Consider the following 24,429-nt stretch of genomic DNA (forward strand, 5'->3'; position numbering starts at 1 on the left):
GGGAAAGTGGAAACAGGTGAACAGGTGGGCGGGGAAGGTTCAGGTGACTGGGACTGGAGGGAAAGTCAGAGGGCATCTGGTGGACAGGTAGAGAATGGCAATGAACAGGTTTGGGGACGTGGGAATGTGGCTGGAGGGAGAGAGGACAGAGAGGCTGACGATTGGAGCCTTTTTGTCTATAAATTCTGCTCTGATCAACGACCTTATCTGTTCTGTCTGCGAATCACGCTTTTAAGTCCCCAACCCGTTATACTGAGCCACTGCAGCTAAAGCATTTTACATGACTGACAGATTAGTATTTTGTTCAAAAGTTCCCCAGAGAGATTGTATAGAAGTGTTACAGGTCCAAGTCAAACAGTGAGAAGGGCCTGAGCTTTTATTGATCAATCCATCTATGGTTCATTTAGATATGGCCTCTCTAAACTGAATTCCCAGATCACTATAAAAACAACATGACAGACTGAATATATTTCATAACAGATTCTGTAGATTTCATTAAAATCCCCCAAACACAGTCAGAATCAGCAGGTCTGTCATTGGAGGAGATGTTTCAATAGTGACATTCAATTGATTTATAGAGAGCCACAAACAAAATCATATTCACAAGAGAGAGCGGCAGTGAGTGCATGTCACCACCTCGGGCCTCATGCAGCGTGAGGATTTAAGACGCTGCTTGACATGTTCTCAGAGGGAGGCTCTGAACACACCGTCTCACAACACTGGGCTAATTCTGCCACCAGCGCCTCCGATATTCAGATGATCTCTGCACAAAGTGTGTCTCATCACTTAAATGGAAGGTGCAGAAAATGATTTATTCTCTTTTAAGTTAAAATACCTGACTGGCTGCTGAGTATGAGTAACTTTTCTTTAAATGAGGACAATGCGACAGCACTTGCCTGGCAACCACACACAAATCATACACCTAGGCACACACACACACACACACACATGTATGCAAAACTGCCAAACGTACAAAAAAATAATGGATGCATGAAAGAAGCAATAAAAGTGCTGAAAGTTACGAACTTTGCCGGAACAACAAGCTCCCACACCAAAAGTACAGGCTGTTCTCACACACCGTTCATAGCTATACCAACAGTAATGCACTGTAATCTGTATATATCCCACGGAATCAATGCATATTTAATCCAAGTGATCGTGAACCAGGAAGTATAAAGAGCGACAAACAAAGGCAGAAGGTCGAGGTGGATGGGTGGGTCAAAAAGACCTGACTTTCGCCCAGGAGACCCCCTTTCGTGTCCCGTGTGAAACCAGAAGTCAAAGTTGATTTTCGCCACATCTGTAGTTATTTTAACCCAAACCATGATCTTTTCCTAAACCTAACCAAGTAATTTTGTTGCCTAAACATAACCAAGTTGTTTCCTGTGAAGACGGAATTATATTTTGACAAGACTGTATGCATGTGACAAGTGGAAAATGACACGTGTTGCTGGAAATTTGTAGGAAAAAAAATGAGAAATAACTTTTCGTAAGATATCATACGAACCGTTGTATGAGGATACGTTTAAAATGAACTAAAATTGTAGACAATGTTAGGGGGGGCATTTTTTTTTTTTTTTTTTTTTTTTTCCGAGGCATCATCAACAGAATCCAGTAAAATATACATAGCTTTATAAGATCTCATATAACATTAACATGAGCTCAATAAAATGGACCGTGTCTCTACATTTAATAATTTATTCATCAACAATTGATTGCAGCTGTGTGCCATGTTTGATTTCTCCTCCCCATTGGCATAACTGAGAGCCAAATAAATAAGTGCTGTCATCCCTGCTGATATGCATGCTGGCTGGCTAGTTTTCTCAGTGAGGGGCCTCTGGGTCAGACCTCTCCATCATCTCACCTGTCACCAGGATAAATTCATGTATTCCCTCCTGATCTGCACTCTTACACACACACACACACATGCACGGATGTCCTCTCACTCCCAATTCAAATATCCATTACAGAAAAAAGGCTGATTGAGATTGAGTTTCTTTACTCTTTTTGGCAAGGGGGAAACTGATATCCAGACGCCATTAGAGCAGAAAACCTGCGTCACTTATCCTCTGTGCAGCTCCGGCCTCTTATTGCACCTGACAGCCTGGAAAAGTGGAAACCACCTTGACTATTTTTTTTTTAAATCATGCTTCTCTGTAGCTAATTAAATCCTGAATCTTTCCTTAGTTATCTCCTTTGAACCTCCCGGTCCCCACAGTATGCACACATAGACCAATGAGTTTAGTTGCGTGGTGTTGTTTTATTAAACTTCACGCAGAAACATTGCAGCCTTACAAACACACCTGGCAACTTAGAAGGTGAGAGGCTGACTCACACACAGAGCTCAGTGTCTAATATACCCTATCAAAAACACACACTCCTCAATTCACCCCAGAAACACACAGCATGTCACAGCATACGATCATTTCCCAGGACGGGAGTTTGGTTTTATTCTCTTTTATGCTCTGATTGTGCAGAACCATAAAAATATGATGAGCATTTGCATAAACAGATTTCCTGTTTTGACGCAGACAATTCTTGCATGAATGCAAAAGAAACAACAAGAATAGAAAACGCTACCTAAACCAACTTCTGGAAGTGAACTTCCTGACCCAGTTTGCAGCTCACCCTGCATAGCCGACTGAATGCCTGATCAACAATACAGTACATGCGCTCCAAACGAAGCTGAAATCAACCTGCATACTTCAGCTAATATTATACAATGATAGAGCACAGGGTGCTGTCACATTTTAAATTAGGCTCTACGTGTATTAATCCCTTTGCAAATGTGTGTACTGCATGTCCACGTGCGTGCACACACTTCATGATAAAGGTAATAACGCTGCAGCAGCTAATTTACAGAAACAATCAAAACTGTAGTGCTTAATTTCCCACTGCTTCCCCCAGGAGACAATTTAATCAAACGAGGTCTACACCAACACTTCTGCGCAAATTTAAATCAACACCGACTGTTTTTCTCAACAGTCAATCCTACAGAAGACTAATAAGCAGCAGTGGTGTGAATAATCTCTGTCTAAATGTGTCTATTGTAACACCAAGAGCAAAAAAAAGGTACCATGTTGTAGATCAAATGATGAAAGATGCAGGATGCCACAAAGCTGTAAACAATAAAGTCATCTGAGACACAGAAAACATGTTTGCGGTTGAATTTAGTAACTGCCCATCTCGGCAGAAACAATCAGTAACTTGTTGTTGTCGTACCTGCCTCTCAATCCCAGAGAAAATCACTGGTCTTTCCAGCAGGTGACAAGAGCTTGTGAAAGAGTGAACAATGAGCAGTCATCTTTAATTCGCACCTCTCTTTTTGTCAAACACAGAGTGGGAAGTCGGCTGCACATTCATTGCCAGTTCTTAACTACTAGCATCAGTAGAAAAAAGATCAGTTTGTTTTATTCATAACATCTACACACGCTGCAGGAAAGGGCTCCTATTTCAGGGAGGTTACTTATCCCATTTTTCATTCAAATGAAGCACCGACGTTCACAGCTTTGATAGACCTGCAAAATGCCACACCCTTACAAGGAGCAATGTCTGGAGAGACTCATTTTCATGCATCACATAGTGAGGATTGCTGAGCCATGAAATAAAAAAAAAAATTCTGTCAGAGTCTGTGAAGGGATCGCGGCAAACAGGATACTGAACAGGACGCTCCTTCCACACCTGATGCTCGGATACGTGACTCAGTGATGGATTATAACTTTGTGGAAAAAGGCAGAGTTTCAGTATAGTCCAGCCACAAATATGTATATTCATTATTCTTTCCAGAGCCATTTCAACATATTTTTGTGGCGATATGCATACAGCATAATTCAAGGGCGGGTCCATTGTTTTTTTTCTGGTTTTTCTTAGGTTTTTATATCATTCTGTAGCTTCACAGTGGTGTTCCTTTTGAATTCAAATCCGAACATCCAAAATTAGGTCGAAGTACATGTTTTAGCATCAATTCTATTTTTGCAAGCCCTTCTAAAAACTTTTGCCATGACTTGACGTAGGTTTCTGCGTGATGACGCTGCTACATTTACAGTATATATACATACTTATAGTCAGTGTATTAACGTTACATTGATGGCGGTCGGCATGCTCCCAGTTTGAAAAAGCACCGGGACGGAAGCTAAGCAATGTACTCGCTGTGTGGACACCATGATAGCTCGGATCTGAAAGTCTCTGTTTTTGTGAATGGAGTCTGGTGGCTTTGAAGACAGAGATATAAAGGCTTCAGTTCCCCGTCGGAAAGGGCTGCCTGACGGCAAGATAAAGCTGTGAAAATATTCTAAATATAGAGTACATTTAAACTGATATCGATTTTTTTTAGATTGGCCTTTTTTAGGTGGCTAAAATATGTTTTTCTGCTGCTCCCATCCACAGCAACGTTACCTCGCCCTCAGACAGCCCTTTCCGACGGGGAACTGAAGCCGTTCGATAGCTTCGATTAGGTTATTTTGGTAACCTCACTGCTTTTTGCTAACGGCTGAGTGGGCGTTTACAATTGAAAAAAATGGAAAATACCGCAGATGGACCCACCCTTTAAGGGGGAAAATGCAAGGGTTTAAATACAGGGGGGGGTAAAGACAGAAGAAAACATCTGCTTTCATTGAGAGATGTCACACTCTGTTTGCCTGCAGCAAAACATATTTTTCACTTCGAGGACGGCAGCTAAAAACAGTTCAGGTAATGGAGCTTGCAGGTAGGAATAAAGAACGCATTAACATCTGAACCACTTAGTCCTGCTCTGACTGGGGTAAAACCTGAAAGCATCCTTGGCCTATTCCTCCCTTTGTGGCAAAGCTGCAATAAGACCCCTGTGGTAAAAGGACACACTGTGAAGGTGGTCTTCAAAGAGCTTATTAGAAAGCTACAGTAGACCTCTGGAGCCTTTAAGATATCTAGGATCAAACGCTTCCCACTTTCCTGCTTCACACTCTGGTAAAAATCCCTTCCCTCTGTCCCCCCTCATATTTCTACTCCACATCATTAGCTTCCTGTACCTTCAAAAGGAAGTGATGAGGGAAGTGCATGCATTTTAAAACTGGATATATAACTTGGTATCCAAATGCAACTCTGTGGTATTCTGTGTCTCTGGCTCGGGAGTGCAACGCTATTTTATACATAGAAATCTGTAAGGAAATAGAGCTTGTTTTTTGAGTGTGCAAAGCTGAAAAGCAGGTATAAGAGTCTTGGAGCACCTTAGGTAAGATTTTTGACAAAAATAATACAAAAACAGGTGAGAGAGACTGAGCTGGAGAGAAACATAAAAGGAAAGAGGTAGAGGGAGGCGGGAGGGCAGGGAGAGGAGAGAGAAACAGAAGGTTGCAAGACAATAATTACATATTTTTCTTCACACCTTTTGCTCTTCAGGCAATCGTTGCCATTCACAAGACGAGCAATAAACAGGGTGGTGGTGGGTTCTCTTCTCTCGGCACAGCCTGGCCATTTTGTTTACACTCTCAGATTCAAAACACACCACTGCTTTTTATAAGATTTTCACATTTTCTATGTTGACTGACGACATGGCTGTGTACATAAATGTCCTGTAGCTCTTCACAGCGTCCGGCAGCAGAGACTCTAAGTATTATCAAGTTTGCTGCTCCACTGAACAATTCATCCCAGCTCATTCATTGCGCTAACACTCCGTGCCGCTAATCCTCATTCCCGAAACATGCACATGTACACAAACACACGTACACACACACAGAGAGAGAGGGGGAGAATTTACATAGCTCGACTATCCGTGGTTAGCGGCGAGGCAGTGTTTAATGAGCTAGAGGCCGAATGCCTTCCCTTGACTACAGCCTGAGAGTGGTTAATTAATCAGCCAGCTCTTCTGTCTTCCACCCCTCTCACCCTCCACTCTCTCTTTCTCTCCCCAAACCAGCTCTGCATATACTATTTCATAAATGGGTGAGTCGTCTCCCGTGATGACACCTGATGCACCTCGCTACCACATCCCCTGCATTACTACTCTTTCAGAATTACACTGATTTTCCCCGAGGAAGTGCTCCAACTACGAGCCAATGTTTTAATAACAGAAAAACAATCATTTAAGTCAGCCAAAATTGATTTCAACACTTTACGTCTTGCACAACAAGCAAACCACAGGGCGCCATGCCATTCACTGATTGGCCCCGAACATGGACTGCATTATTCAAGAAGGATGAAATGATTACTCTCGCCTCATTTGCATTGCCTCTTCCCGTGCCAGCTGGTATCCGCCACAGAGGATGACACGCAGTGTCAACATTGTGCCAGGTGGCGATAAAAAGGTGAGAGACAAAAGTCCAAAAGCTAACACTGACTCTCCCAAATGGCTAGCGCTGTAGTGGTTTATATGCAGAGGCACATAGCGCAAACAGAGGCAACGTGCTGGGAAAGATAAAAACTTTCTCTCAGGGATGGTGTCTCGGAAATGGTTTGGATTTTTTTTTTTTCTGCCGTGGCTGTTTTGTTTGATCTCTGCGAAAGGCACGGCCAATGTTGCTGGCAACATTTGAGTGACCATTTGGACTTTTTAAGGAATATATTTGTCTAAAGGAAGTTGTAAATCAGCTGGTTGTCAAGGAGACCTTTTTTTTTTATAACCAAAACATGACCACTGTCCCATGATTACATCCCATTCCACAGCTCTAATACTGTCTACTGTCTTATAAACATACCGTTAATTCTATTAGTGTTATAAATTTCACCTTTAAATCTTCACTGCCAGAGTAAGTCATGTTTGCAACATCTTATTTTTGCTTCAATGCACCTTTACAAGAGTAATTCAACTGGTGAACTACTTCCTCTACATGAAAGATTTAGTGTATCTGCACTACATGAATACATACAAGGTCAACAGAACTTCCAGCTACTCGTACTACTACTAAAAATGAATTATTGTGGGTCAGGACAAGGTCATGTGGGCACTGAGCAGAGATGAAAGCAGGTGTAAAAAAAAGAAAGATGGAGCCTCTCCGGGCGACATGCGCCTCTCCGGGCGACATGCACCCCCCCGACGCATTCATGATGAGCAAAGTGAGCAGGTCTGTCAGCCCCCCTGGCAGCAATCAAGGAAGCTCCGTGGAGCTCTCAGCGTGCTCCCAGCCTGTTCATTACCAGCGCAGGCAGGCCGTTGTAGTCAGGGACGACCGAGCAGCTGCGGGCTTACCTTCGGCTCGCACCGTGAAGGGGGAATCTCCGGGCCTCTTGGCCGAGAACTGGCCCCCGAGAGAGGTCATTAGAAAGCACAGGCTGAAGAAGCCGATCCCCACCACAAAGATCCTGCAGGAGATAGACAGAGTCAACGGGGTGATTAAGTGACACGAGAGCATGACAAGGTTAGAGCTCATGAGAAAAAGAGTACAAGTATAAAAAGAAAAATTAGAAACAAAGGCATGTGTGTCTGAGAGAGGTCAACGTCAGCATGACCTCTTTGAGACTCTGAGTCCTTACTGAGGCTTCATGGAGCGTGGACCCATTTTTGTAAAGTTCATATCAAGCAAGAGAAAAGCATTGTGTACTCGCTTGACTGTGTCATCTCAAATGAACCATTACACGGATGGGTTTTCTGCCTCACACTGTGCTCAGTGAGCTAACACCCAAAATAAAAGCATTAAATTACAGGCCAATGGCTGCACAACAAACACGTCTCAAGTTCTCAAGCTTTGAAAACAAATGCTTTCGGGCCGATTAGCTCGAGACTGCTCCAGGAGTCGTGCTGAGAAAAATGCTCGGAAACAATCCTTTTTATAGAGTGGGGAGAACTGCAGGACAGATTGTCGCACTTCCATTCTGTACACCACAGCTTGCTTTTTTTGAATTTTTATAGGGCAGAAAAACTGACAACATAGAGTCTGCAGTCGCTCAGCTGGAGCCTGAGTGAGTGATAGTGCCATATTACTATCCAATATGGGAGGTAATGATGAAAAACTGGGACTTGATGTTCAGGGAAGCGTTACATGCTGTGTGGGGAAACACAAGTGTATGATTCTACAGTGAAGACCAGCCACTGAACCGTACAGCATGGGAGTTGCATGTTAAATCAGGTCTGGAGCCACAGGCAGTGCAGACAGCATAATGTGTAACACCCCTGTATTCACTCAGAAAGCTGTAAAACATCAGGGAACTTCACGCCTGAGAGAGTGTGACTCCTCACACACTGCCATGGGACGGTGATTCCTAATTTCTTAGTGCTAATGAGCCCTGGAGCTTGTGTACAAACTATCTTTGGTCAAACGTGGAAGTTTTAATGAGTTTATATCTGCTTGAGTTGCTTTCACTTTCACTTTCACTCCTCTCCAGCTGCTGCTGCTGGTGGTGGGAGTTTTAGCTGTGTAAGCAAACGTTAATTACAGCACAGCAGGGCATCAAGTTGTTCCAATTAATGCCAGTGGTTCCAATAACAATATTGTTGACAAAAAATAAATAATGAGAACGGTCTGAACTTGCAAAACTTGATATATACTGCAGAAAACAAGTAGACATAAAATGCATTTTGCAGATTTTCGGTATTCCTTTCAATTGCATCATATACGTTTTTTTATGATGCATAATAAAAAACAAAAACAACCATCACAATGTATAAACTCAGCCTGTTATTATTTAACATGTCAGTAAATAAAGAAAAAGGGGTTCAAGCTGTGAATAGATTGAAGAGGAAAATGTGCTCACCTGAACGGTTTGAAAGTGAGAAGACATCTCCTCACCATAATGAAAAGGTCGCTGCTGGTTGCAATCATTTCCCACACACGTAGAAAGCGCCGGCTCTCCTCAGCATCGTGCGAGTCTCCTGCGTGACAACCAGCGTCAAAACCATAACTTTCAACCACAGTCCGGAGGATTGACGGGTTGTGCGTGACGAAGCAGACAACTTCCCAAGCAGCACCTGTCCGTCCAGTGTGCGCGTGTGAACAACTTCAGCAGCGGTGATTCCGCCGGTGCATCCTGCAGCAGCTGCTGGGTCGATATATAGTCCTCCTTTCCGGCTCTGCAGAGGAATAAATATGAATAAAAACTGTCCTTTAATCAGTTATGATGGTATCCATAACACTGTTGGAGATAAAGCGGCGCCGGGTGCAACAACACATGACTGTAGAGTTGGTGGATGGAGCACTGACTGACTGACTCGCTCCTCTTTGCGCGAGGGGCTCTCAGCCGCTGCGCCATCTAACGACTCATACTGGAAAACCATAGATTTATTTACTGTTTATTTAAAGGTCCCATATCGTGCTCATTTTCAGGTTCATACTTGTATTTTGTGTTTTTCTACTAGAACATGTCTACATGCTGTAATGTTCAAAAAAACTTTTATTTTCCTCATACTGTCTGTCTGAATATGTCTGTATTTACCCCTCTGTCTGAAACGCTCCGTTTTAGCACATTTTGACGGAATTGCAACAGAATTGCGTTGCTAGGCAACAGCTTGGGTCCATGTGTACTTCCTGTCAGCTGATGACATTCACAAACACTGCAACCAGGAAATAAACTGGGACACATTTAAAATGTTTATGTTTAAAATTGTGTCAAGGGTCTAAATATTGTATATTCGTGACGTCACGAATGGGCAGAAATCCTCACAGCTTGTTTCAAACGCAGAGTTTCTGAATATGGGCTGTGTGTATTTCCCTGTGGATTGAGTGTTTCGATACTTTCACAGTATTTATATAGGACTTAAGCCTGCTTTATAATAAAAAAAAACATGAAAATCTCACTTCTTATAATATGGGACCTTTAAAGAAAACACACCATGGATGGAATAGGTGTAGTAATAAAAGCTTCTTAGTCAAGTATAAGGAAGTAAAAATATGATTCTATTGGAAACAAGTCGGATTGATATCAATGTTAGGGGTGTATGATGCTACATAATACTAACAGGCAGTGAACTCATCATGACATGAACTGATTTGATCCAATGGCAGATTAATTAGGGAAAAAACATCATTATATAGCTCCTTATCTATATCAATAACATGCAATAGTCTCTAAAGTATATTTAGCACTATTTTTTAAACGTAATATTGTAAAGAAATTGTTTTCATTGAAGGTTTCAGGACACATTTCAGCACCATGGACAGCTCCGACTGCAGCTCAGCAGCGACACCCAGCGGCCTGAACACAGAATACACCCACAGCTCTGTGCTGATCTCAAAGGTAATATAGTACCAGAAACGCCTCTTTAATCTTTAGTTATGGCTTTTATGACATTGTAAAACGTACAGACGAATACTGGCAGATTTATTTCAAGATAGATGTCTTTAGAGTGGAAGGTATTATGATATATTTGAGAATTCTGCCATGGAGAAAATGACCTTCCTCCTAATATAAAAACGTTGGTTTTTCAACTTCATTTACTGGGACCGTTCTTTTATGTGTTAAGGCAACATCAGGCTTGACTTAAACATTGCTTTACTAACTTTGTGAATCAAAAGTAACAAATAAATACATAGATATAAAAATTCACTGAATTGTTATTTATTATTAAAATAAGAAATCGTTCACTAACAACATGGCAAAAAAAAAAATCTTAAAAATTAACAGGAATTATATTTAAAGTGTAAACCTTTTTAATGCAGCAACCAATTGGTCAAAACTGAAACAGGAATTCAAATTCCAGTATATAATGTATAAACATAGAATAAATGTAATAGATCGGCCCCATTGTCACGATACCCGATCCAGCTATTTGAGTCAGTATCGACCCAATATCCGATTCGGTATCGGTGCATCCCTAGTTTATATATTATATACTGTACATTATTGACTGGAATTTGAATTTCTGTTTCAGTTTTGACCAATTGGTTGCTGCATTAAAAAGGTTTACACTTGAATTGTAATTTTGAAGATTTTTTTGCTATGTTGTTGGTGTACAATATTATTATTATTCGAATAATAAATAACAATTCACTAAATGTATATCTATGTATTTATTTGTTACATTTTGTTTTACAAGGGAAAGGAAATCAACGTTTAAGTCAAGCCCGATTTTGCCTTACATATAACAGAATGATCCCAGTCACTTCCACACAGCGAGGCACACAGCTTATTAATTAAACACTGGTATCGGATTGGTACTCGGTATCGGCCCAGGTATCGCTATCGATATCGCGACAGAATAAAGGATGAAAAATAACAAAAACAAATTGTGACTTGACCTCAGTCTACCCTGTGTACCATCTTAAAGTCATCAAGGAAAGAGTGACCATCAACAAGTCGTCCAAGGCCACATCCAGTGTTGGCCTAATGGACAGCAAGCGGCAGCATCCACTGTTGCCGTGGAAACTGTTTTCACTCTTAGTATGTTGGGCACTGCCTGTTGCCGCTATTGCCTCTTGGCCCGCAGCCCAGAGAGAGACTGGCTCCTCTGGCATTACAAGCCCGGGCTGAGATTTAAAATGCACCACTGGTCAGATCACATTCACCTCCTGCAAAATGACACAAAACAATGACTGGCTGCAGTGTTTCATTACTGGACTGGGTGACAGAAAAACGTAAGTAAGAGTATGTGTGTGTGTGTGTGTGTGCTATACAAACTGACAGACAATCCTTTTCCTAATTTTTTCCCCTTATATTAATATTCAGCTTTGGCTTCACAAATGAGCAAAACACTCAGAGATAAGCCAGTGTTCATTGAATCTGAGATAAGCTCTCACACCCTTTCGATGAAAAGATTAATCATAATGCCACCTGGGGAGCGTTGAACCAAGGACACTACCACCAGCAGCATCCTGTCTGGATATGTCTCTTACTTTATCTTTTCTCTTTAATGTCTTCTTTTTCATTTCCTTTCCTCTGCCTTTCTTGAATTCCTGCAGTCCTGAGTAATCCTGCTTGTCTATTATGTTCTTATTCTTACTCTTCTACTTCTCCTGCTTCATGTTGACCTCTTCACCACTGCATTATCCACAATATTTGTTATCTTACTGACACTCTCTGTCTGAGTCTCTCTATCTTTGTCTCAGTCTGTCTACTTCTCTCTCGAGTATCTCCTTCCACTGCAGTTTCTCTCTCCCTCCCACTGTTTGGTTTGGACTCCCTCTGCTTTACTGAGGATTCACAGAAGCAGACGCCCAAGGACAAAGAACTCTTAAAAGCATTCCCTTTATACTAAACACCGTATTTGCATTTAACATGGAAATATACATCTGGGAAATGCAAGTGGAAAATCCAGGCTTATGTGTTACAAAAAGGGAGGAAAATCAAGTGCACTGAGCAGTATCGTAGTTTTGATCACAGTAGAAACTAGAAGGGCACTCTGAGAGCACAGACCTACACCAAGGCCAATTTGCTCCAATACTTAATGGTTTCTTCCTTGGCCCATGCTACACCCGAGGCGAGTTTCATAAAAATCGGGCCAATAGTTTTTCTGTAATCCTGCTGATAACAAACCCTAAAAAATAACCTCCTTGGCGGAGGTAATAAACCCAGTCATACTGTATCTTTAGTGCATCTTTCACTATTGTTTGTCAGCCAGGAATGTGGGTTGAAAATTATGGACTGAATCCTAAGCAGGACAGTTCACCACATTTATTTCTTTACTGAGTTTCACTCAAAGCAGCTGAAGGACAAACATGAAGTATTTTAATAAGAAGTAAACATCTTCCTGTCTCCAGTGCCCTTCTCTGGACTCGACTGACAGAGTCAATGAAAAAAAAAACTTTCAGTTTGCTTCAGAAAAAAACTGGATATGTGTAAAAACCTGAAAATGGCACTAAAAGAGAGAGCAGGTGGAAATATCAATATTGTTTGGCTGGATAGGGGACCTCCACAATGAAAACAGTAAAACAGTTATGCCTTGGAATAACATTACCAACAATATTATGCCAGAGTTGATATTCTGTTGTTCTGTGTTCATTTTATTGAACTGGATATTGTTGATTATATAAAACTGTAGGTTATAATGTTTGTTGTTGATATTTTTTAAAGCAACTGAACTGTGACTCTTTAGCTAATTAGATTGGTTTGGTAAAGATTGTATTTGTAGGCTACTCTAACCTTTACCTGCTAGTTCATATAAAATGTAACAGTATTGTTACCTGTTTATTTAGTACCCTCAGCAACATGAGCGAAATTAATCTTATTTTAGTAAATGCACTCAAACAAATCAGATGGTTAGTATTAGTTTAATTTCTAGAAACATAAACCTGCAGCAAGGTGATTCAATGTTACATTTCAAAAATGTCTACATTAAGCAGAGATGAATTTTTGAATGATGAGCAAATGCGTATACATCCACACATTACACAATGAAAGCTAAACTGACTAGAAGTGAACGAACTGACTGCTTATATGGGCACACAGTGCTTGGACTTTACAGTAGGCTTTCACTCCTCTCAGCAGCTGTCGAAACACATCATTCAACATGTTTCAGGTAGAGAAACCAGCTGGTGCCATTATTTTAAACCTGCTACTGACTGTCAGTCCCACACTGAGCCACACTGACTTTTGACACTGACTGACTCCAACCATCATGGACACTTGGAAGGACAGGATTTTATTTAGCCTACATTACATTTATTTAGCTGACCCTTTTATCCAAAGTGACTTACGATAAGTGCATTCAACTTTGTGGGTACGACAGAAGTGCAAGAATCATGGGAGTGCATTTTTATTTTAAATTATTTTTAATTTATTGTATTTTATTTGCCATTTTTGATCAATTTTGAGGTAAATATTGGGGTAATTTGGCAGTAATTCCAAATAAATTTCAAATAGGTTACTTGCTAATTAACACCAAATTACCGTGAAATTTGCAGACTTGTAAAATGAAGTGTTACCAAAATAATAATTATAATATATATATATATATTTTTTTTAAACGCCGGTGGACAAATAAATAAAGTCACCCGTGTAACTCCCTCACACTTTTTAATCTGCCCGGCCACACTTATTTGTTAATCAAAGTGTAAATTGTAGTGAAACTGACTGAACACTTTTAAGTCAACAATATCAGGGACCAGTTGTTTATTTATATTATAAAACATACAGCTATTCATGAAAATAAAAATCTTAATTAATCTTAAAACCATTGTGATGTCTGATGTGTGTTGTGCTTTACGGGGCTAGGGTTAGAGTTTTGTGGGTCGGAATCCAAATTTCGCCAAGGGCACTAAAAGAGCTGTAGAGCCGGGCCTGGTGGGGAGTTTGCTTCACCATTGGGAAACCAGGGCTGCAAACTCTGTGACTTTGTTGAGTGGTAGCCTGGCCTGCTTACAGTGAGGGAGTAGCATATTTAAATTCATCATTTCCCTCTCTCCAGCCTGATGCATTCACCAGCTATACATAACGAGTTATTTCTCACATAGGAGCTCTCAGCAGATATCTGACAGCTCACAGATAGATCACCTGCTTTACACTTCCATAAATGTCCGAAACAGCCATTAATGTAACTGGGAGTGATGGCACAGCACTTGTGATGCTCTAATATTGGTATTGAAATGTTCATTTATACAGCTCCATCAAGATTCAGATGCATTAAAGTCTAAATGGAGTCTTCCTCCATATCTTCTCCCTCTGCAGAGGCCTTCACACTAACATAACCATTCAATAAAATATATACTGCTATACTTAGATCGATTATAATATAATCTATGTGTAGCTTATATAGATGTCTGTGTATCCTGGGACTATACCCGCAGCACTGCACCTCACAAGTAGCTTTCAGAGTTTCAGAGATTTTCTTTGTCATCTTCACACCACACTGCATGAAAAGATGTGCATCTGTCAAAATGTGGGACGTATAGATATAGGCTACAGGTATGAGCTCACTTTTTGTGCATATAAACAGATGGTTGTGTGACAGTTGAGTGAAAGGCAAACTTCCCAGAAAATCTGGATACATTTCTTTTTGGAGACTTTTGGAAAATCCCAGTCGAGTTGGAGTTTCAGGGGAGATTTGTCTGACTGTTGGCCAGGTGTCACACTCACAGCCTGTAGTTTCTCTCTTTACATTCAGACAGAAATACTGCACTTTGTACTATATTTATCTGGTAGCTGTACTAATAAGCTACATTGCAATTGAGGATTTTAATCAAAAGGAGCGCTTTAAAGTATTTAGAGGAGAAGTAAATACATTCTTAATCGAGGATATATGCTTTTCCAGCATTGGCAGCCATCGCAGTACATCCCTGCAGTACATCTCTGTTTGCAGGTTATTGTCACCAGAAGCAAAGTGGCAAGTAATGAGAGAAGCTGGAGCCGTATCCAATCAGATTAGGCCTTAGGGTGTGCAGCATCTGTCCCAAAGTGTTAAGAGTGAGGAAGATAAACCTTCAAAGTCACTGCACTCACCTGAACTCTTCAAACTCACAGATAAGATGAGGAAATGTGCTGCAAACGGTGTCTTATACAATATCATAATCAAGTTTAAAGGCATCTTGTGAAGTAAAAAAACTATACAGAAGCTCTGGGCTTTTTAAAAAGAAGTCAAATAAATGAAAAGCACTTTGAAAAATAGAAGGTTTGTAAGACTGCAGCTGTGTTTGTTCAGCCTTCCTGCTGTGCTGTACAGGAAATGCGATCATTTTGCAGACTGAAATAGTGCTCATCGGTTCTTTTGTGCTGACAGGATCCTGACACATCAAGGAAAACTTTTCCAGGAGGTTCAGAGCTGATCAGTCTTCTCGCTCGTCTCCCTCCACTACAAACTATTTGTGTTCTCCTCCTTTTGCTTGTCTTTCACCGAGAGGAACAGATTGACTGAACGCTAACAAACCTGACCTTTTAACTCACACACATTTCTGAAAAATATAGTCTGGTTAATATGTTTTAGTTTCTTGAGAATAAAAAAGTGTTTCACATTACCTGTTTTCATCTCTGTCTGTCTTTGTTTGTGACTCCAGCTGTTCTTTTTCGGTCATCCCTCACCTGTCCACCAGGCGTCCTCTGTGTCACGGTGCTCACCTGCTGCTCCTCATCTCCAATTCCTGCTGCATGTAAAGACAAAACTTATTCGCTGTTGTTTGCCAGTGTGTTTCAAGATTATATCATGTTACCACCTGCAGCCAACCTGTTGACATTTAATCTGCCTATTCTTGCCAAATTTTCCTCCTACCAAAAATGTTTTCCCCTCAGGGTATTAATAAAGATATGTGACAGAATATGTGCTTACCTCTAACTGCAAACGTCTTAATACTTGTGTATGGAAATATATTGTATTATCAGGTAATCAGCTGCCAAAAAGACATTGCAATCATACCACACACTATCAGAATCGATGTAGTCATTTACATTAACAGGGGATCTGCAGAATAAAGGCAACACCTGAACAATTAAATCAGTTTAAATTCATTTCAATTTAATTGCAAAATGCTGCTGCTTATGAACTGCTTCACAATTTATTGAGGTATAGACTCATCTTTATGGCAATCTTTACATCGTACTTTGAGGTTTCACATTGTGTAAAAATACGAGGTGTTCCATATCACTGTGTCCATTGTATAAAATAAATAATATAGTGCTACACATGCTTATCATATCAAACTATAGAGGGATATTTATTGTATTGTGTGTTAGAATATGCATTTACTGTATGTGAAACTGTGTTAATCATCCACATGTAGACATGTTGGAAATTGGGGTTATGTTATTGATCTATGGTTACATTTTGTTATAATAGTAATGTGATTTATGCAATGCTGTTTGATATTTATCCTTATGCATATAGACCCCAATTAGACCTGGTCTTAAATTGCAATGTGGGCATAATTGAGATTATGAAAATGCATTTTAATACCAGGTGTGAATCCAAAGACCCATGGATCACATGTTATTATCCAGCTTGTGATCATCCAGATAATGTCAGGTAAAGATCACATTTTAATACCAGGTGTAAACGGGGCATTAGTTCTATTAATATAAACTTGATTTTAAAAAGGTTCCTCACTAATAGAAGTTGAAAATGTCATAGTGAGGAAGAGTAACTTGTCATTTCAAGCTTGCCTTGTTTTTACAGCATCACTGAGGTATTTGGAGATGTCTGGACAGATATCTTTTCTATTGTGTTTGCCACCGGCTTCAAGCTGATACAAGCAGATTGCTTGCTTTTATCTTTATAACAAGTCCACACCCAGTACAGCTCTTTTTCACAGTTTTGTTGTAACACTGGAAAATGTGTGTGGGAGCGCTCTGTTGTTTCAAAATGTATTTATAGAGGATGAATGTAATGTGAAATCCAATACATCTTGAGTGCAAGCGTTGCTGTGATGTACAGAGAGACACATAAAATATTTACGGCACAAATACTGATTTGCTGTCAGCAGGACACACAAAAACGGGTAGCTAGTGTAACAGCAGGATTTTGGACATCAGCCCATAATTTTTAATTTAATTGCAGCCTTACCTGTTTGTGCTTTTGGCATTACAGCCACATGCCAGGCCAAGCTGCGACAGTTCAACAAAATGCAGCTACTGAAGAAAAAGTCAGTCCCCAGCAAAACAAACAATAGCAGATTCCTAGATAATGGTGAACTTTTGATGTTGTAAAGTATTTATCTATAACAAACTCAAAGGTCACCAAAAGTCAAACTGAGGTTTTCCCAGCACTGTCCCAAGGTGAGTCACACGTTTTTGGAATTTCCTCCCAGAGATAAGTGGTTTGAGTGAGTCAGTGTGAGAAGAAGTGTTACACAAACCACCATACACAAATAAACTGGTGTGCAAAAAGGCTGCTTACAATGTTACTAAGAGAGATGTAGCTCATGCTTAAATTAAAGGGACTGTTTGTAACTTTTTAAGCATATAAATGTAGCGGGTCGGCACACATGCGCGTTCGCATATGCGCGCTCGCGTGTGGCCGGAGCCTCGTCTCCGCTGCCTGCTCTCCTTCACTCAGACAGCGCGCGCGTCCTCGCTGTCTCGCTCCACCTCTAGACGTGAACGCGCGCTCACTCCACACTGCAGAAGAGTTAGTTTAGCTCTGAGAATATCTAGTGAATGTACAGTGGACGTTTGTGCAGAAATAACTGCTGCAGCTCCTCCAGACCAACAGAGGTTTTCCGTGTCTGGTGAAGTGACGGGGCTCCTCAACGAGTTACGTTATCGTCTCGTTACCGACCGGGTGCCGGTGTCTCCGGCTGCCGGCTGCGGTCGGGAGGCAACAAAGTAACTCGTTGAGGAGCCCCGCTGCTGAAGCCTGCGCTGAGCAGGAAAAGCCAACACTAGGATCAGCATTGATTCATGGAGAGACCTTCGTCTGGTCAGCTAACATTACTGCCAAGCAGCTAAAATATAGAGTGATATTGTGGTTTTAGCTGACGTCTGTCGCCTCACTGTTTTGAGCGATGCTCGTTCATGTCTATGTAGAGCGAGCAAGCGCGAGCTTGACGCTGACTTTCGTTGATTTCAAGGCCACAGGTGTCACTGTTAAGCAGCATTTCTGAATCTTACAAATAGTCCCTTTAACAGTACTTGTCTTATACAGCTGGCCACGCTAAAAGTTGCTTCAGTTTTACATGTAGTCTGTAACAGATGCCCAGAGTATATCTCTTTCTTTGACGTGTGTTCTAGTGTGAGTCAGAGAGGCTCTAATTGATTAAAAAGCATGTCTAATATAGTAGTCCAAAAGTCCCAAATTAAGCATCTGCACATTCAAAGTCAAGTCAATAAGTAGGAGAGTTGTAAAAACAGCTTCAGGGAGAAATCTACATAAATGTAATACATTTTTTTCTGGTGTTTGTTGAATCATCGACCATGGCTCAAAGAGCCTTAAAAATCACCCTTCATGTTCTTATTTTTCACCAGTGGAAACTGCCAAATTAAACTCCTACTATATCATGGTGCAACACGGCACATTGTCAGGGGCAAAGGTCAATTTATGATGGAAAACGGCAACACTGACACGGGAAAACCTTTGAAATATATTCACATACAGTATAGCCTCTGGGCTTTGTATATAAAAGAACGCAGACTTGTTTACATGGTGAATAAATATGTGTGAAGAGTAAAAGGGAATAAAACGTGTTAAATCTAAGTTACTAACTAAGAATTAAACAAAGCTAAATTGTTTTAATGGCACTAATTTCTTTAACTCATTAACGCAATTGATCTTCCGGAGGTTGTAGCGGGCTCAGTTTTTAAAGCTAGAGTGAAGATACTGGTATCATATGAAACTAGAAAACCTAAGGAATTATTTGGTACCAACCATGAAGGAGCATAAATAACGCTCCAAAGCTAAATTTTGCTGAGGAAAAACTGTCATGGACATTTTCAAAGGGGTCCCTTGACTTCTGACCTCAAGATATGTGAATTACAGACATGCCCACTTTATGATAATCACATGCAGTTTGGGGCAAGTCACAGTCAAGTCAGCACACTGACACACTGACAGCTGTTGCTGCCTGTTGGGCTGCAGTTTGCCATGTTGTGATTTGACGATTGATGTTTTATGTTAAATGCAGTACCTGTGAGTGTTTCTGGACAATATTTGTCATTGTTTTGTGTTGTTAATATATTTCCAATAAATATACATTCATTTGCATAAAGCAAGCATATTTGCCCACTTCCATGTTGATAAGAGTATTAAATACTTGACAAATCTCCCTTTAAGGTACATTTTTAACAGATAAAAACTGTGTGATTAATTTGCAATTAATCGTGATTAATTATAGACAATCATATGATTAATCACGATTAAATATTTGAATCGATTGACTGCCTTAATAATAATACATATATATTTGTGCAAATAAATGTTCTACAAGCTTTTAGGGCTATACATAATAAAATAAAATGCTCAGCCAAATGGAAAGTAGAACCAAGATGGTGTCCTGTGAATATCAAAATAAGTAATGAGGGATCTAGAGACGCAGACAGGGAACTACAGTTTCACTCTTACTCTGCAGTCATTCATTCCAGGGCATGCCTACTCCTGCCCAAGTAAAACCCCCTAACACCCTGTGACTTGATGCTTCCCTTCAAATACTGAGGTTGAGTCAGTGAACGTTCTTCCACAGGAGCTCCAACACATGAAATAAAGTGGACCTAAACTTTAGCGGCATATCAGTCTACACTGGATGAAAGACAATTCTCAGCTGTATGTGTGCGCATGGTGAGTATACACAAACTTGTTTCGAGCAGTTAGCTGTCTGTGTTTGTCTTTTATCTGCTTGATCTAATGTGCTAAATATTGATTTCAATACAGATGAAAGAGATGAGTTTCTCCTCTGATGTGATGACACATCATGTTTCTGGCTGGGTTTCCATCATCTGGTTCGCTACAGCCGTCAGCGTTGCTGGTGAGGCTTTGTTTTGTGCATGAAAACACGTGATTATCTGAACAGGTTTCTGTAAACTGATTGAAAGCTTTACAGTTTATGCAGGGCGTTTTACAGTCAGAATATATGCTCATCATTGTGCAATGTTTTTTTAGGATTTAAGGAAAAAGACAAGTTGTAGCAAGTTGTAAGAGAAGAATGCAAACAGGAGACATCCAGTTTTAACAGTCTAACATTGATTTTTCAGTCAGTTTCTCTTGTGTTTCTGGTAAACTGTGTTTCTGGAAATTTCCAGTCTTTTCCAGCCAGCTGATTGGCTGCTGGCTCTAGCTTCATATTTAGCACACATACATGAGAGTGGTATCAATCTTCTTATCTAGCTTTTGGCCATAAGGTGATTAAGTGAGTTTCCTAAAATGTCTTCTTCCTTTAAGATATCCTGATCCTCAATCTATTTTACCTGACCGTAGTCTAACAGCTGCCCCAAATCTAAATCAACGATACTGAATATCTACAGACTAGGGGAGACTAATTCTTGGTTTTGATGTCATTACTCAAAAACCTCTTGAGCTATTTGGAAACATTTTTTACGTAGGTAACGTGTATTTGTGTTCTACTTGCTTACGGTCATCAGTGTTATATGTTAGAGTCACAATATTGATTGAAACACTAAAACACCTTTTCCTGACATCGCATTGTTTCAGTTTTTCCCAATGAAGATGTCCTAACATGCTCCGTGCGTCAGCGAACAGGCTAAGTCATGTGTCACTTGTTGGAAAACTGCTCGCCCAGGCTCTATTTATGCCAAGTTTTCGTGCGCCTCCAAACCTGTTTTAATCAGTCAAAATTGACACTGACAATAACTGACAATTAATCATATCACTCTCTCTGTGTAACAGAGAGTGGCATTGCTTGTAAAACTGTATATCTGGACTATTTCTCGCTCTATTTTGCCAGAGTTTGGTTGGTCGCTGTTAGGAAGAGGTGTTAGTCAAATGTTACATCCACCCCAACGTGCCGGGATGACATGTTAATACCATCAAATAAATACCAAGACCCATAATAAACTACCAAGAATATAGATACAGTTAAAACAAATTAATATCCATTGAACATTTGAATACTTTCCTACCTCAAAAAAAAGTCTTGGCAGAAAAACATTGTCAAGTATGAGACAACAGTTTGTCCATTGACGGTTAGACAGGGATCAACACAGACCATGTGCATAATGAGTTTCATTATTATGCATGGTGCACATTCTGTCTTGTTTCTGAATGATGCAATTTGAGATGTTACAGTTGCCCCTTGTTACAATTGCCCCCGGTCTCCCCTACAATAATAAAAATAATTCCCTAAAATAATTATAATAATAATTATAAATTATATATTTTATAATTATAATTCCCTAAAATAATTATAATAACTTGAACCTAGATTCTCTACTGATCCCCATATAGTTACTTGTAAAAAAGAGTTAGAATTGACATTGGAATGACAAATGATAATATAATAGTGACTAAAAGAGATTTGCAGGAATCATTCTTCAGATTGTGTTATGTTCTTTAACTCTGTCATCCCTCTCTCTGATAATTCAGTCAGTCAAGGTGTGAAGCTCCAGACCATTCCCCAGGTGGCTGCACAGTGTGGAGACAATATCATGCTGATTTGTATTGCCAGCTCATCAGGCCAGTTGGACAATAATTCATTATTCTGGGTGGCTAGAAATGAAAATGTGTGTCAACATAGAGAGGGCCAACCTGACTCTAAGGTTCTGTGTGAAATCACGGCCCAGCCTCCCCACCACAAATTCACTCTGATTCTCTTCAACGTGATGCCCGTCGACCAGGGAGAGTACCTCTGCAAACTACGCTCCCCCCAAGGAGCAAAGTCTAACAAAACTGTTGTTACAGTACAAGGTGAGTTATAATTAATTTATTTAAAAAAAATAAATAATAATTCTTGCTGTCTTCTATTATCTGTCTAAAACTCCTTGATCTTTACAGACTGCTTTGAAAGCTCTGACTCCTTCATCAATGAGTCTCGTGCTGAGTGCTGGTTCAGTGGAGTTTACCCCAGAGCCACCGTCCGCTGGTTCCGGGGAAGTGTTAACTTAACCGACACTGCCAGCACACAGGAGGAGGAAGACCATCATGGACGGTACAATGTCTCGAGTACAATAGATGTACAGAGAGGAAACCTGAGAACGCCGTACACATGCTCATTGTGGATACCTTCTGCCGGGAAGGAGCTCGCCGCTATAAGCCTGCCACTGCCTATCATTGAGCAAAAGCTCACTGCGAACGACTCATCAGGAAGCATGGTCAAACTGCAGTGGATCTGTATCATGGTGGAAATCATGATGGTGAAACTTATGATATAAAGGAAACAAAAAGGTAGAATTCAGGTGTTGAAAGAAAAGTTGATAAAAAAGGAGAAATGAATAGGAGATGATTTCAACATCTAATTTCTTGCATTTGAGAGCCTACAGGCAACTTTCTTCTTTGGAAAGACAAGAGTTGGTTGTTTTTTTTGCTCCAAAACCATTCTCATCCCTAGGGCGTCAAATACCAACGCTTTCTCATAGCCGTCGGCGTTCTATACCGACGCACCAGGCTTTCAATTAACTACAATGTAAACCCAGTAAATGTTCAGGGAAAGTGCTGTGGTGACATAGTTTAAAGAGCAAAAGAGACACACAAGGTGGGAGGGGAGGTGGATGGGTCCAACAACACAAGGCTTTACTCCAGGAGACCGCTGTTCATGTCTCGTTCGTTAAGTTGCAATTTCACGTTACAATCAGCTGTTCGTTCGTGTCCCGCGTTCACAACGTTAAAACCTGCAGTAGGCAGAACATTTTTGACATCATTGGGCAAAAATGTCATAATAACCTTTCAGCATATTGTAATTCAGGTGTTCTGAGAGATATCTTGACTTCTGCACCTCCTCATGGCTCTGTTTTCAGACTTTAGAAAATCTAGCTCGTGACGGCAGACTTTGGCCAATCACAGGTCATTTCAGTGAGAGTGTTCCTATTGAGCGTTTCTATTGGCTGTTCTCCGGCTGGTGGGCGGTGCTTGGTATTTCCTCAACTGATCTCAACATGGCTGCCGGGTCACAAACTTTCTCATTTACAGCTAAACAGTACACTACAAGATGTTTCTGAAAACATTTGAGGAGAGAAATAGGCATTACAGTAACAGAATATTGATTCATATTTGATCAGCGCTGCCTAGTTTGACCGTTTGATCGGAGTTTGCGAGTGATTGACAGCTGCTCAGAGACGCCAAGGCTCCAGCTCAGCTCTAATTGGTTGTTTTCCTCTGGCTTGTGAAATCTTGCAGATGCCATTAGGAGCACCGGAGGACACAGAGGCACATGATTATTTATGATCATGATTATTTTTTCAGATGACCTGTCTCATGCATTACTGTCAGGGATATAGTGACAGTTTTATAAAAATAACTTTTTTAATCATATTTGCTCCATTTCTACCTACTGCAGCTTTAAGTCACATTTGCACTGTAAAAATGTAGTAATTTTGAGCCCAACCATGTTGTTTTTTTCTAAACCTAACTATAGTGGTTTTGTTGCCTAAACCTAAGCAAGTGTTTATATTTAATTCCCAACATTAAGCACGTGTTAAGTGCAACCGAAAAGTGATGCCGAGGGGTCTGACAAAGCGTCAGTATGTGACGAGTCGGGATGAGAATGTGTTGCTTTAACTGGAGAGGAGGGAGGCAGACGATTTACTGTCTGGTTTGAGTGAAAATCTGACGCACATGGCACAGATCCTTGAAAAACAAACGTCCCAACTTGCTTGATTAGGGAGATGATGCTCATTCACTGTTATCATAAATGACAGAGGACTGTGCCCGAGGACTTTGACTGAGTAAACAATGTACAGTTCTTGAGAAAACTGCTGTCGTGCACATTTTTGCAAATATCCTGCTCAGTCTTGTTTTACTGGTAGTTGTAAGGAAATTACTTCTTTAAAACCTTCACTTCATCCTGATGGCCAGAAGGGGGCAGTCTTTCCATGTAAGAATAATGACTGTTGATTTTCTGCTTTTACACACCTCTTGTATATTGTAAATGCTGATGATGAACACTAAAGGAGAGGAAATGTGCGCACAATTTGTCTAAAAAGATCCGTAAAGCAGACATGATACATGTGAACGACACAGTTACCTGAAGGGTAATTAAAATAAAATAAAATAAAATTACAAAG

General features: G+C 40.4%; 2 protein-coding genes across 3 annotated transcripts in view; one reads left to right on the plus strand and one right to left on the minus strand.

Moving 5' to 3' along the window:
* Positions 1-24,429, minus strand: part of LOC119501947 (alpha-1,6-mannosylglycoprotein 6-beta-N-acetylglucosaminyltransferase B-like) — an 81,910-nt gene that overhangs the window by 56,065 nt on the left and 1,416 nt on the right. Inside the window, exons 2-4 of one of the 2 annotated variants that reach the window (XM_037792723.1) lie at positions 15,793-15,917; positions 8,665-8,980; positions 7,163-7,275 (exon numbers count right to left, since the gene is read on the minus strand). In XM_037792723.1, the coding sequence (XP_037648651.1) occupies positions 7,163-7,275; positions 8,665-8,732 (181 nt within the window). In that variant the 5' untranslated portion in view covers positions 8,733-8,980; positions 15,793-15,917. Of the gene's footprint in view, positions 1-7,162; positions 7,276-8,664; positions 8,981-15,792; positions 15,918-24,429 lie in introns of those variants that run through there. The other variant, XM_037792724.1, reaches the window with a different exon arrangement.
* On the plus strand, positions 19,909-22,925 carry LOC119501949. The gene is made up of 4 exons (XM_037792726.1): positions 19,909-20,035; positions 20,129-20,222; positions 21,797-22,117; positions 22,205-22,925. Exons 1-4 carry the CDS (start codon positions 20,033-20,035, stop codon positions 22,579-22,581), a joined length of 795 nt encoding a protein of 264 aa, XP_037648654.1. The 5' UTR covers positions 19,909-20,032; the 3' UTR covers positions 22,582-22,925.

The sequence above is a fragment of the Sebastes umbrosus genome, chromosome 14 (assembly GCF_015220745.1).
Source record: "Sebastes umbrosus isolate fSebUmb1 chromosome 14, fSebUmb1.pri, whole genome shotgun sequence".
Taxonomy (NCBI): domain Eukaryota; kingdom Metazoa; phylum Chordata; class Actinopteri; order Perciformes; family Sebastidae; genus Sebastes; species Sebastes umbrosus.

Bases quoted from the DNA above. Each gene is read 5' to 3' on its own strand.
- LOC119501949 (XM_037792726.1), top strand. The intron at 20,223-21,796 runs GTGAGGCTTTGT...CTGATAATTCAG, and splicing joins TACAGCCGTCAGCGTTGCTG to TCAGTCAAGGTGTGAAGCTC. The intron at 22,118-22,204 runs GTGAGTTATAAT...TGATCTTTACAG, and splicing joins AACTGTTGTTACAGTACAAG to ACTGCTTTGAAAGCTCTGAC.